General features: G+C 42.9%; 1 protein-coding gene across 2 annotated transcripts in view; it reads right to left on the reverse strand.

Moving 5' to 3' along the window:
• The window catches only part of LOC120526315 (chloride intracellular channel protein 5-like), a 175,064-nt gene that overhangs the window by 1,639 nt on the left and 159,259 nt on the right, over positions 1-14,166 (reverse strand). For both annotated transcript variants that reach the window (XM_039749449.1, XM_039749451.1), the window contains exon 5: positions 3,880-4,061. In XM_039749449.1, coding sequence (XP_039605383.1) covers positions 3,880-4,061 — 182 coding nt within the window. The remainder of the gene's footprint in view (positions 1-3,879; positions 4,062-14,166) is intronic.

Below are 14,166 nucleotides of genomic sequence, written 5' to 3' on the forward strand. Positions count from 1 at the left end.
TCGAGCTTGACCGGAAGGAGTGGAGGAGAAGAGAAAGAGAGGAAGAAAAAGAGTATTCTGTTTGTGAGACTGTGCTGTACTTGTGGGAAACGCGGTAAGGCGTTTCCCACGAGGTAAAAGAAAAATAATAAAAACACGTGTGTGCCTCGAACTTGTGTCCCATGCTTGTCTGTGTCAGGTTCAGGTGGCGGTGCCGGCCTGGTGGTCCACAGTGCCCTATACACATCAGATGTTAAGTACAGTTTGTGTACGGGGAGGTGTGCCCTGTAGTATTTGCATAAACCCTAACCGTAACACCTAACCCTTAAACTGAACCAAAAAAACACTAAAATATCCCATTGACCCTTTGCTCTGACACTTAAAATTTGGCTCAGGTTCATCTCATTCTATTGATCATCATTGAGAGGAGGGGGTGAATGAGGGGGCTCCAGGTGCTTGCTGACATAATTCCGGCAGCACTTCCGGGTTTGGTGGAAGTGTTGCAATTAAGGGCTCGGGAACTCTTCAGGCGTCCCTTACTGGTGGCCATGGGCCGGGCCCCAACTGGGTTGAGCTTCCATGCTCCAAACCCGTGGTACCACTGCGCTCCAGGGGGGGTTGCCCTCGACCACTTCAGGGGAGGGAATGCTCCGGTAACCCAATAGCCACTTGGGCTGAGCTCCAGAGAATGTGAATGGAAATGAGAAAAACTGCCAAAAATACTCCACTGATCAGAGGTTTATGATAGAGTGAAGCATGGTGGTGGCAGCATCATGTTGTGGGGTTGAGGGTGGGAGACGAATCAGGGCTGAAGGGAAAGCTGAACCAAGCTCAATACAGATATATCCTTAAAGAGAACCTGCTGCAGAGACTTCTGGACTGAACTGACAGGTCACCCTTCAACAGCACAGTGACACGCGGCAAAATTCAAAGACAAGACAGGAGTGGCCTGGGGACGACTCTGGGAATCTCCTTGAGTTGGTCAGTCAGAGACGAGACTTAGCCTAATTAAACATCTCTGGAGAGGACTGAAAATACTGTAGCTATTCACTGATGGTCTCCACTCAACCTGACAGAGCTTAAGAGGATCTGCAGAGAAGAAACTCCACAAATCCAGGTGGGTGAGGCTCGTCACGTCAGACCTAAGAAGACTCCAGAATACATGTGGCAATGGAATATTTTTTGTATGTTTAAAACAATTATAAAAATTTTTGGTTTGACATCATAGGGTTTTTATTATATATAGATAGATAGATGTGCAAGGCACTATATAATCCACGGGTGTCAAACCAGGCCAGGAGGGCCGCAGTGGCTGCAGGTTTTCTTTCTCACCCTTTTCCTAATCAGTCTCCAGTTTTCACTGCTAATTAACTTCTTTTCCTTCTATTTTAATAGCCCTGTTTTTAAGGATTAAGTCTCCTGAATCGATTCTTTTCTTTATTAAATGACAGCCAAACAGAAATAAGACATAAAATGAGCCAACAGATGACCAGCTAAATTGGGGCTTCAAACTCCAACCAGTTCCTTAATGAGAAGCTGATTCTTGCTGTTAATTAAACCCGTTATTCAACTCCATGGCTTGTCGCTGCTCTCTTTTTCCCACAGCAGACATTTCCAAAACTGTTGATATTCTGTTTTTTTTCTAAGAACTCCTTAAATGTTTTGGTAACCTGAGGGATCAACACCTTACTGAGACCTTCATCTTTATTTTCAGATTTTGTTTGATGGGTACAGGTGAGCTGATCTGGTCATGACCTGCTTGTTTTATGTCACATTACTGTCCGGCTGCTAATTAAGGAAAAAAACAACTAAGGGATCTGAGACAAGCTAATTAAAGCTAAGGCTAAATAAGTTAATTAGCATCAAAAACGGGTCACTAATTAAGAAGATGGTTAGAATGAAAACCTGCAGCCACTGCGGCCCTCCAGGACTGGAGCTTGACACCCCTGATATAATCGATAGACTGATAGATGTAAAAGGCACTATATAATAGATAGATAGATAGATAGATAGATAGATAGATATTAAAGGCACTGTATATTTAATAGATAGCTAGATAGATATGAAAGGCACTATATAATAGATACTGTAGATAGATTTTGATAGATAGCTAGATAGATATGAAAGGCACTATATAATAGATACTGTAGATAGATAGATGTGCAAGGCACTATATAATCAATAGACTGATAGATGTGAAAGGTACTATATAATAGATAGATAGATAGATAGATGTGAAAGGCACTATATAATGATAGATAGATAGATAGATAGATAGATAGATAATGAAAGGCAGTATATAATAGATAGATAGATAGATAGATAGATAGATAGATAGATAGATAGATAGATAGACTTTTTTTGCTTCCAAGGGGAAATTAAAACTTTGTAGAAGATGAGAAAAAAAAAATTTTAATTTGAAAAAGAGAAGGGGTCTGATTACTTTCTGAATCCACTGTAATTACAGAATGATAATTATCCATCCATTATCCAGCCCGCTATATCCCAACTACAGGGTCACGGGGGTCTGCTGGAGCCAATCCCAGCCAACACCAGGCGCACGGCAGGAAAGAAACCCCAGGCAGGGTGCCAGCGCACCGCAGAGAATGATAATTCGATTTTCATATTTAAATTTTTTAATAATGTACAAAGCTGTACATTTATTTAAATTATTGTATTAATATTATAAAACATAGAAAAGCTTTAAAACCCTTTATCTATTTATGTTCTGTCTTGAAAACTTATTTTCTGATATGCAGAATTATTACGTGAATATGGAAACAAGGTGTGAACCCAAGAAGGCAGTGTAGCCCCCTGCTGGCTGGAGTACTGCATTGTAAAACAAAACACTGCTAGTTCAGCTCCAACTTCTGACACCAACTACTCGCCTTCCACATTTCCAAAATCTGAAAATGACATCAAATTAATTAGTGATTCCACTATGTGAAGGTGAGTGTGGGTGGGAATAGGTACAGAATATTATGTCTCAGTGAAAAGATGCAAAATTCTTAGTGGAAGGGGCCTGAAGAGGAGACATGTCCAAAATTTGTTTCTGGAATATCAGTTTTATGTTTTATTTAAGCCAAAACAACAAGCAGAAATCACAGACGAAAAGTCACTGCCAAAGATCAGTACACTGAAGTCAGACTAAAGAATCGCTCTCACCAACTCTCAGGGTTTAATCCAATCTTGGGTGACTAGGGAGTGCTTTGTGCCAACCTTGAAACTGTCATATTGATGACATCACATGGTGTGCACTCCCAGTGACTCTTGGGTAACAAACCTCTAGCAAACAGCAAAAAAAAAAAACATGGGCCACAAAACAGAAGTGCCCCTAAAAAGTAACAATGGCACCACATTTACTAGTCTTTAATGCACTTCTATTCATTTTTTAAGTAACAGAACTGAATTCCACGTGTAACCAAATCCCCAAAAAAGCGAGGAAAGATGCAAGAGAAAGACAGAAAGAATTGAAAATAAATTCAGCTCAGAACTCGTGAGCCCTCGTGATGGACTTGCATCCCATCCAGGCTTGTTTTCCTGCCTTATGTCCAGTGCTGTCAGGATAGGCTCTGGACTCCCTCAATGCTGAACCAGATTGAACAGGTTCGAGAAGATTATGTTATGAGTCAGACAGGCTTCATGGGATAGGAGGATGGGAGAAACGGTGAGTCTCAGATTCAGGGGACACCTAGTGGAGACTAAAGGGAATGGCAACCAACAGGGAAACCAGCAATCACCTCTACAACAAGACTCTAGTGAGACACGGCGCTTGTAGGCTCTTGAAAACATCTGGAAGGGACATTGGGACAGTTCAGCCATTAGCGACGCAAAGTCAGAAGTACTTGATGGTTTTCTGTAATTTGACGTTTTTTTACAATGCAGACTGTGGCAGCTCACCTTTACGATGTGAAGCTTTGGCAGGAGGTTACAGTCGGCGAGTGTCAGCTCATCCCCGTCCAGAAACCTGCGTTTTGACACGGTCACATTTTCAACACTGTCAGAGTCCACCTCGTCAGGCTGGGGAGTGTACAGGTAGGTGTCCAGCTTCTTCAAGGCCTTTGTCAGGGTATTTTCCAGACCTGTGGGCACATGAGAGGAAATACAGATACTAAGATTTATTTGTAGCCCTCTTCTTATGTAACCGTATCAGTCTCGTCTTTTATATAGCGCCTTGTGATGGTTGTCTCCAGAAAAGGTGCCACAATAAATCGAGACTAGACATATGGATGAAGGCAATAAACAATGCTGAAAATAAATAGCTGTGAAAAGTGCTCTACAATAAGGTACACAGATATGAAAGGTGCTTTATATATATACTCAGCAAAAAAAGAAACGTCCCTTTTTCAGGACTGTGTATTTCAACAATAATGTTTTAAAAATCCAAATAACTTGACAGATCTTCATTGTAAAGGGTTTAAACAATGTTGTCCATGCATGTTCAATTAACCATAATCAATTAATTAACATGCACCTGTGGAATGGTCGTTAAGACCTTAACAGCTTACAGAAAGTAGGCATTTAAGGTCACAGTTCTAAAAACGCAGGACACTAAAGAGACTTGTCTACCGACTGTGATAAACACCCAAAGAAAGATGCCCAGGGTCCCTGCTCATCTGCGTGAACGTGCATTAGGCATGCTGCAGGGAGGCATGAGGACTGCTGATGTGGCTAGCTAGGGCAATAAATTGCCATGTCCGCACTGTGAGACAGGGAGACAGGAAGGACAGCTGATCATCCTCGCAGTGGAAGACCACGTGTAACAACACCTGCACAGGATCGGTACATCCGAATATCACACCTGCGTGACAGGTACAGGATGGCCACAACAACTGCCCGAGTCACACCAGGAACACACAATCCCTCCATCAGTGCTCAGACTGTCCGCAATAGGCTGAGAGAGGCTGGACTGAGGGCTTGTAGGCCTGTTGTAAGGCAGGTCCTTACCAGACATCACCAGCAACAACGCCTATGGGCACAAACCCACCTTCGCTGGACCAGACAGGAGTGGCAAAAGTGCTCTTCACTGATGAGTCACGGTTTTGTCTCACCAGGGGTGATGGACGGATTCGTGTTTATCGTCCATGGAATGAGCGTTACACCGAGGCCTGTACCCTGGAGCGGGATCACTTGGATCGATGGCTAAGGCCATTCCCCCAGAAATGTCCAGGAACTTGCAGGTGCCTTGGTGGAAGAGTGGGGTAACATCTCACAGCAAGAACTGACAAATCTGGTCCAGTCCATGAGGAGGAGATGCACTGCAGTACTTCAAGCAGCTGGTGGCCACACCACATACTGACTGGTACTTTTGATTTTGAGCCTCCCTTCATTCAGGGACACATTGTGAAACATTTTTAGTTTATGTCTTATGGTGTTGACTCTTTTAGTGTTCATACAAATATTTACACATTAAGTTTACTGAAAGTAAAAACAGTTGAAAGTCAGAGGACGTTTCTTTTTTGCTGAGTATATATATATATATATATATATATATAGACTTAGTTTGTTAATTACCAATTTTATTTTTCAACAGATAAAGAGCATTTACAATAACAGAAATCAATATAAACAACACTATTAACATCGTTATCATATGAGAATATGAAGTAATATATAAGAAGCACATTGCATATAAATATAAATTATTAAACAGTAAAAAATTTTGATAAAAGAATTTGAACAACATATAAGAAGCGTATAAATTATTAAACAGTAAAGCAGTAGAAGTAAAGATACATTGAGTACTACTGCAGTGCTTTCGGGTAAACCACATTTTTCTTCTTTGCCGATTAGGTGCATAAATTTATACATTTTTTGGTGTTCCCACCCGAGACACGCTACATACTGTATAACTGACCGTGGGAGAAGCATGGACTTTCTAAAGTGATTGGCCTTGTGCTCTATTTATTGTAACTGCAAATGCAAGGCAGACCGGAAATTGTAGCCTTTTGAAGTCAAATGCCATGTCCCAAGGGATGAGCGGGATACATGGCATGAAGACACTACTCCGTCTACCGGCATTTGTCAAGATAAGCTGTTTCCAGTCATACGCGAAAAGAAATGTATATATTTAGATTCTGGTGATACGCACATAGTGTATTATAGTATGTTCTGTGGTCAGTAGTACATAAAATAACATATCATGGATACATACATATTTATTAAAATATCAGAGTTTTCTTAAATAATTACTTACCAAATAGGTGTTTACTTCTTTTCAATATCATCTCTGGGCATGGAAACCACTCGGTAAGTGACAGTTCTTTGATCGATGGTGATCACCTCGATAGACATGTTAATGGGGGTTAACGGTTGGAATGATAAAGGAAATGGGTACCTGAACAATGTAAAGTAAGTCTAAAATACCTACACAATAACTATATTGTTATTAACTATTGCGGCCAACAGTGGCATCTTACCACCGAAATAAGTACGTACATTGGTTTTGGTTAGCACAGGGAAGCCGCCTACCAAATTTCGTGAAGATGGGGCTATGAATAAGAAAGTTCAACATGGCGGACTTTGTTGACCGTTATGACCGTTACGCGTAGAATTTCGAAATGAAACCTGCTTAACTTTTGTAAGTAAGCTGTAAGGAATGAGCCTGCCAAATTTCAGCCTTCTACCTACATGGGAAGTTGGAGAATTAGTGACGTTGGGAAGTTCAATATGGTGGCCAACAGTGGCATCATACCACTGAAATAAGTACGTACATCGATTTCAGTTAGCACAGGGAAGCCGCCTACCAAATTTCGTGAAGATGGGGTCAGCCTTCTACCCACACGGGAAGTTGGAGAATTAGTGACGTTGGAAAGTTCAATATGGTGGCCAACAGTGGCGTCATACCTCCAAAATAAGTACGTACATTGGTTTTGGTTAGTGCAGGGAAGCCTCCTACCAAATTTCGTGAAGATGGGGCCATAAATAAGAAAGTTCAACATGGCGGACGTTGTTGACCGTTATGACCGTTACATGTAGAATTTCGAAATGAAACCTGCTTAACTAAGTAAGCAGTAAGCTTACTAACTTACTAAGTAAGTAAGCTGTAAGGAATGAGCCTGCCAAATTTCAGCCTTCTACCTACACGGGAACTTGGAGAATTAGTGATGAGTCAGTGAGTCAGTCAGTCAGTCAGTAAGGGCTTTGCCTTTTATTAGTATAGATGTTCTGTGATCATAAGTACTTTCCTGTGGTCATAAAATTTTTAAAACGCTGTAGTGTATTATAACATGTGGTCATAAAATTTTATATATTTAGATTCTGGTCATACGCACGTAGTGTATTAAAATATGTTCTGTGGTCATACGTAATTTCCGTTTCAAACACGAAAAGAATTTTATATATTTAGATTGCGGATTTAAATCGGGTTTTTTTCTAGAATTTGCTTCAACTTTTCGGTCAATTTTGCGACTTTTCTCATCACACTAAGTATCATAGTTCACTTGCAGGAGTGATATACTCACACTAATCCGAGACAGAGACAGAGACTGGGGAGCCGGGCAGAGACCCTCCTCACTGGCCAGGCGGTGTTGGGCATGGTGTTGTATACGGGTTGCATCTGAACTGGTGAGGCAGATGTGGGCGGCGTGCACCTCATCACGCTAAGAAGTATACGCTTTGTAACAGGAGGGACATGCAGCAGGCCGAGGGGGGAGGAAGCGTGACATCAGAAGTCGGGCAGGAGACCCTCCTCACTGTCCTGTTTTATTACTACGCAGGCAGAGCTGCGGGGAATGGCTAGTAATAGATAGATAGGAAAAGGGATTCATGGAAAATTTAGACAATTTAGACTACATTAGTTTAGGAATACTTTATTGGTCTCCCAGGCAAAATTAAAACTTTGTAGAAGCTCAAGAGAAAAAAGAACATAAATACGAGGGACGTTCAAAAAGTTTCCACACTTTTTAAAAATTTTGTTTATATATCTTGTCACACACAAACTGTTAGGAGGCAATCAGAAAGCCCTAAGGTAAGTGAATCCTTGCGGGATAAACGGTTAGTATCGAGCATTGAGGCCATTGAGGACAAAACTCACTAACTATCTTCTCCCAGTTCCAGAACTTCCCAAAGACATCAACTTTGCTCAATAACAGACATGAAACTCACTAACTCATCTGACATCACTTCCAGTTCAGAATGATAATGCTTCCCAAACAAGACATCACTTCCACTTTGGCTCATCTGACGACGTCACTTTCAGTCACAGAATGATAACGTCACTTCCAGCTCAGCCTGATGACATCACTTCCAGTCACAGAATGATAACGTCACTTCCAGCTCAGTCTGATGACGTCACTTTCTGGTCACAGAATGATAACGTCACTTCCAGCTCAGCCTGATGACATCACTTCCGGTCACAGAATGATAACGTCACTTCTGACCCAGCCTGAAGAAGTCATTTGCACCTCTACTTCCTTCCGGTCACCATTTTGTCTATAAAAACCACCATTTGCCTGATATTGATATTTTGCCAAATGTCTTTTTTTTTCCCCCAAGACCTCCGGATATTATACGGAGAAATTTCCCACAACTCTTAGCAAGTCTGCAAGTGTCTTATTTTCATCACAATCTATTTCAAAAACAAATGACATCACTTTTCTACATAGTCACCTTTCTTTGCAATGCCATTTTCTCTGAGTCATACCAACTTTTTAATGCCATCAGCAAAATATGTTTTTGGTTGCACCGCTGCTTTCACATCATCATCATCATCATCACCACATACCTGTAGCTGGACATCTGAAGTGCGCTCTGCATCCGTCTTACTATTACGGCCATCTTTCGAACACTTCAATCCACTCGTAGACGAATCTACAAGAGAGAACTTTATCCCCATACTGAGCACACATGCGGAGATGAATTTGTGTTCCCGGCACACCTTCAGCCCACAAAAATCGTACGACATAACGCCATTCCTCTTTGGTGCAATTTACAAGCTTAACACAGCCATTTTCACCACATGGTGACAACTCTAATACTAAACTGCAAGGACAGCTGATTTGCCAGACAGAACGAGTCACATGACACTTTCAGAAACAACCAATCACTACTCCTCCTGCCTTCTCCGTTTCCAATGAAAATATACTGCTCAAAAAATAAAGGAAGACTTTTGAATGAGAGTGTAGCATCAGGTCAATGAAACATGCGGGCTATTGAGTTGGTCAGTTAAGCAGCAGAGGGGCTTGTTAATCAGTTTAATGAAATGAACAACAGGGGCACTAGAGGGGCAGCAATGAGACGACCCCCACAACAGGAATGAATGGTTTCACAGGTGGAGGGAGGCCACAGACATTTTTCCCTCCTCATCTGTTTTGTCACTCGTTTTGCATTTGACTACAGTCAGTGTCACTGCTGATACCATGAGGCCATACCTGACCCTACAGAGCTGGCACAGGTAGTCCAACTTCTCCAGGATGGCAGGCACATCAATACGTGGCATTGCCAGAAGGTTTGCCGTGTCTCCCAGCGCAGTCTCAAGGGCATGGAGGAGATTCTAGGAGGCAGACAGGCAGTTACTCGGGGAGGGCTGGACAGGGCCCCTCGCAGAAGGTCCTTAACCCATCATCAGGACCCACCGGTATCTGCTCCTTTGGGCAAAGAGGAACAGGATGAGCACTGGCAGAGCCTACAAAATGACCTCCAGCAGGCAGGCAGGCCACTGGTGTGAAAGTCTCTGACCAAACAATCAGAAACAGACTTCATGAGGGTGGCCTGAGGGCCTGACGTCCTCTAGTGGGCACCGTGGAGCTCAATTGGCATTTGCCATAGAATATCAGAATTGGCAGGTCCACCACTGGCAGGCGTTCTGTGCTTTTCACAGATGACAGCAGGTTCACCCTGAGCACATGTGACAGACGTGAAAGGGTCTGGAGAAGCCGTAGAGAACGTTATGCTGCCTGTCACATCGTTCAGCATGACTGGTTTGGTGCTGGGTCAGTGATGGTCAGTCTGGGGAGGCATATCCATGGAGGGACGCACAGACCTCTACAGGCTAGACAACGGAACCTTGACTGCCATTAGGTATCAGCATGAAATCCTTGGACCCCTTGTCAGAACCCTATGCTGGTGCAGTGGCTCCTTTGTTCCTCCTGGTGTACGACAATCCCCGGCCTCATGTGGCGAGAGGATGAAGGAATTGATACCATTGACTGCCCCCACTGATCACTCGCCTGGCCTCAATCCAATAGAACACCTCTGGGTGGGACATTATGTTTGGTCCATCCAACGCCTCAGCCTGTCCAGGAGCTCAGTGATGCCCTGGTCCAGATCTGGGTGGAGATCCCCCAGGACACCATCAATCGTATCATTAGGACATTGTCAGGCATTCAAACAAACTACTGAGTACGATTTGGTGTTGCTGCAATAAAATTTCAGCAAAATGGACTCGCCTGCCTGCCTTTTCAGAGTGTCTTTGAATTGAGCCCTCTGTAGGTTAATCATTTTCATTTCCATCAGATGATGTGGCTGCCATCCTTTCGTTCCCAACACATCGCCAAAGCAGAAGAGATAGCCAGCAGGATTTTTTTTTCCCATTGAGATCTGATGTGTTTTCAAAGTGTGCCTTTCATTTTTGTGTGCAGTTTATAAAAGTGCAGACACCTTTTCAACGTCTCTTGTATACAGTGGTGTGAAAAACTATCTGCCCCCTTCCTGATTTCTTATTCTTTTGCATGTTTGTCACACAAAATGTTTCTGATCATCAAACACATTTAACCATTAGTCAAATATAACACAAGTAAACACAAAATGCAGTTTTTAAATGATGGTTTTATTATTTAGGAGAAAAAATCCAAACCTACATGGCCCTGTGTGAAAAAGTAATTGCCCCCTGAACCTAATAACTGGTTGGGCCACCCTTAGCAGCAATAACTGCAATCAAGCGTTTGCGATAACTTGCAATGAGTCTTTTACAGCGCTCTGGAGGAATTTTGGCCCACTCATCTTTGCAGAATTGTTGTAATTCAGCTTTATTTGAGGGTTTTCTAGCATGAAGCGCCTTTTTAAGGTCATGCCATAGCATCTCAATTGGATTCAGGTCAGGACTTTGACTAGGCCACTCCAAAGTCTTCATTTTGTTTTTCTTCAGCCATTCAGAGGTGGATTTGCTGGTGTGTTTTGGGTCATTGTCCTGTTGCAGCACCCAAGATCGCTTCAGCTTGAGTTGAAGAACAGATGGCCGGACATTCTCCTTCAGGATTTTTTGGTAGACAGTAGAATTCATGGTTCCATCTATCACAGCAAGCCATCCAGGTCCTGAAGCAGCAAAACAACCCCAGACCATCACACTACCACCACCATATTTTACTGTTGGTATGATGTTCTTTTCTGAAATGCTGTGTTCCTTTTACGCCAGATGTAACGGGACATTTGCCTTCCAAAAGTTCAACTTTTGTCTCATCAGTCCACAAGGTATTTTCCCAAAAGTCTTGGCAATCATTGAGATGTTTCTTAGCAAAATTGAGACGAGCCCTAATGTTCTTTTGCTTAACAGTGGTTTGCGCCTTGGAAATCTGCCATGCAGGCCGTTTTTGCCCAGTCTCTTTCTTATGGTGGAGTCGTGAACACTGACCTTAATTGAGGCAAGTGAGGCCTGCAGTTCTTTAGACGTTGTCCTGGGGTCTTTGTGACCTCTCGGATGAGTCGCCTCTGCGCTCTTGGGGTAATTTTGGTCGGCCGACCACTCCTGGGAAGGTTCACCACTGTTCCATGTTTTTGCCATTTGTGGATAATGGCTCTCACTGTGGTTCGCTGGAGTCCCAAAGCTTTAGAAATGGCTTTATAACCTTTACCAGACTGATAGATCTCAATTACTTCTGTTCTCATTTGTTCCTGAATTTCTTTGGATCTTGGCATGATGTCTAGCTTTTGAGGTGCTTTTGGTCTACTTCTCTGTGTCAGGCAGCTCCTATTTAAGTGATTTCTTGATTGAAACAGGTGTGGCAGTAATCAGGCCTGGGGTGGCTACGGAAATTGAACTCAGGTGTGATACACCACAGATAGGTGATTTTTTAACAAGGGGCAATTACTTTTTCACACAGGGCCATGTAGGTTTGGATTTTTTCTCCCTAAATAATAAAACCATCATTTAAAAACTGCATTTTGTGTTTACTTGTGTTATATTTGACTAATGGTTAAATGTGTTTGATGATCAGAAACATTTTGTGTGACAAACATGCAAAAGAATAAGAAATCAGGAAGGGGGCAAATAGTTTTTCACACCACTGTATGTTACCTGCTTCAGGTCTAGGGGAAACCTGGGCAGGCACAAGCCACTTGTTATATAGGGTGTAGCCACAGTGATGTGGTGAAGAAAGCATACAAGAAGCAGGGAGCAGGCAGGAAGCAGCCTCAGACCATACTTCTGTATTCTACTTTGTCTCATTTACCCAGAAATATATAAACGCTTCAATTTCTGCATAGATCAACATGACGATCAGCTAAACTGTAACAGCCGAACCCCCTTTACCCAGACTGGCAACTACACTACCAAGACAATTACCTTGGCTTACCTGAGGAGTTTCAAGCTAATAACAAGCCATACTCCTTGCAAATAGTCCTTTTTTCACCCAAATGACGAAAATAACATCAATCCATTATCCAGCCCGCTATATCCTAACTACAGGGTCACGGGGGTCTGCTGGAGCCAATCCCAGCCAGCACAGGGCGCCAGGCAGGAAACAAACCCCGGGCACCGCAGGGCACACACACACACACACACACACACACACAAACACACACTAGGGACAAGTTAGGATCACCAATGCACCTAACCTGCATGTCTTTGGACTGTGGGAGGAAACCCACGCAGACACGGGGAGAACATGCAAACTCCACACAGGGAGGACCCGGGAAGGAAACCTTGGTCTTCTAACTGTGAAGGCAGTAGCGCTACCCACTGCACCACCATGCTGCTCACACTACAAGTCAGCAATGTAAAATCAAGTGCAGATATATTGACAGTGGATAAAGCTATATATACACACACAAGGGCAGACAAATACTTAATACTATATATGTGCACACAATTCACCACTATCCCAAAGACACCAGTGAATGATTATATATATAAATATATATATACTAGCAGAATACGAGAAGTAGTGTGTTAAAGAAGTTATGAAAAAGAAAAGGAAACATTTTAAAAATAATGTAACATGATTGTCAATGTAATTGTCGTAGGCTTATTTCAGTATCCACAGTGAATTTGATGATTGTAAAGAGTTTCATTTATGACTGTAAATGTCGTGTATGAGAAATGCACATTTTTAGGGTAGAAGGATCTCTTTGTAATCGACGTCCTCGGGCTGTAAAATGATGAAGCTGTCTGCTGAGCTTCCTCTTGAGTGTGCAGTGTATAGTCAGCCGTGTGAAAAGCAATCTTGTGTCAAGTCAATGGCGATCATTTTTAGAGTCTGGCCCTGTGACTTATTTATTGTCATAGTGAAGAAGACCTTTTACTGGAGATTGAAGGCATTTGAATTGGAATGGGAGGTCAGAGGGTATGAGAGGGATGCGAGGAATAAATCGAGTCTCCCCTGAGCCAGCGCCAGTGAAGACCGTGGCCTCAATGAGGTTCTTGTGCGAAGATGTGATTTGAAGCCTGGTGCCGTTACAAAGGTTTGGTGGTTGTAAGTTTCGTAGTAACGTAATTGGAGGGTAAACCTTCAAAAGTTGAGTATGCGGAGGCCTGCCCGGAGGATTAAGAGTATGAAGAAACTAAATGAAAAGGCAGGAGTCACCAGCAGGAAGGCGTGAATGAAGGCCAACAATAACAGGCTTGAAGCGGTGGAGTAAAGAAGAAGGGAGCAGTGAGCACGACGAACAGCTGAGGAAAGTAAGGAAGCGGGTGAGGAGGCACATGAGCACGGGATGTCGTTAATGTACCGTATTTTCTCGTGTACCACGCGCCTTCATGTAAGACGCGCACCCTAATTTTTATAAAGAGAATCGTGAAAATCATTTTTCCCCGTGTATGACGCGCATTGTTTATATAGGAAGCATTTAGAGAGAGAGAGTGTGTGAGCAAGCGAGCGAGAGAGAGAGCGCGAGTGCAAGAGAGAGAGTGAGAGAGCGAGCCCAAGCAGTTTCCTTGTGCATGACGCGCACCTGATTTTCTAAAGCTAATTTTCGGGAAAAAATGTGCGCGTGGTACACGTGTAAATACGGTATATAGGCAGGGAGCCAACC

This window comes from Polypterus senegalus, chromosome 3 (assembly GCF_016835505.1).
Source record: "Polypterus senegalus isolate Bchr_013 chromosome 3, ASM1683550v1, whole genome shotgun sequence".
NCBI lineage: Eukaryota > Metazoa > Chordata > Cladistia > Polypteriformes > Polypteridae > Polypterus > Polypterus senegalus.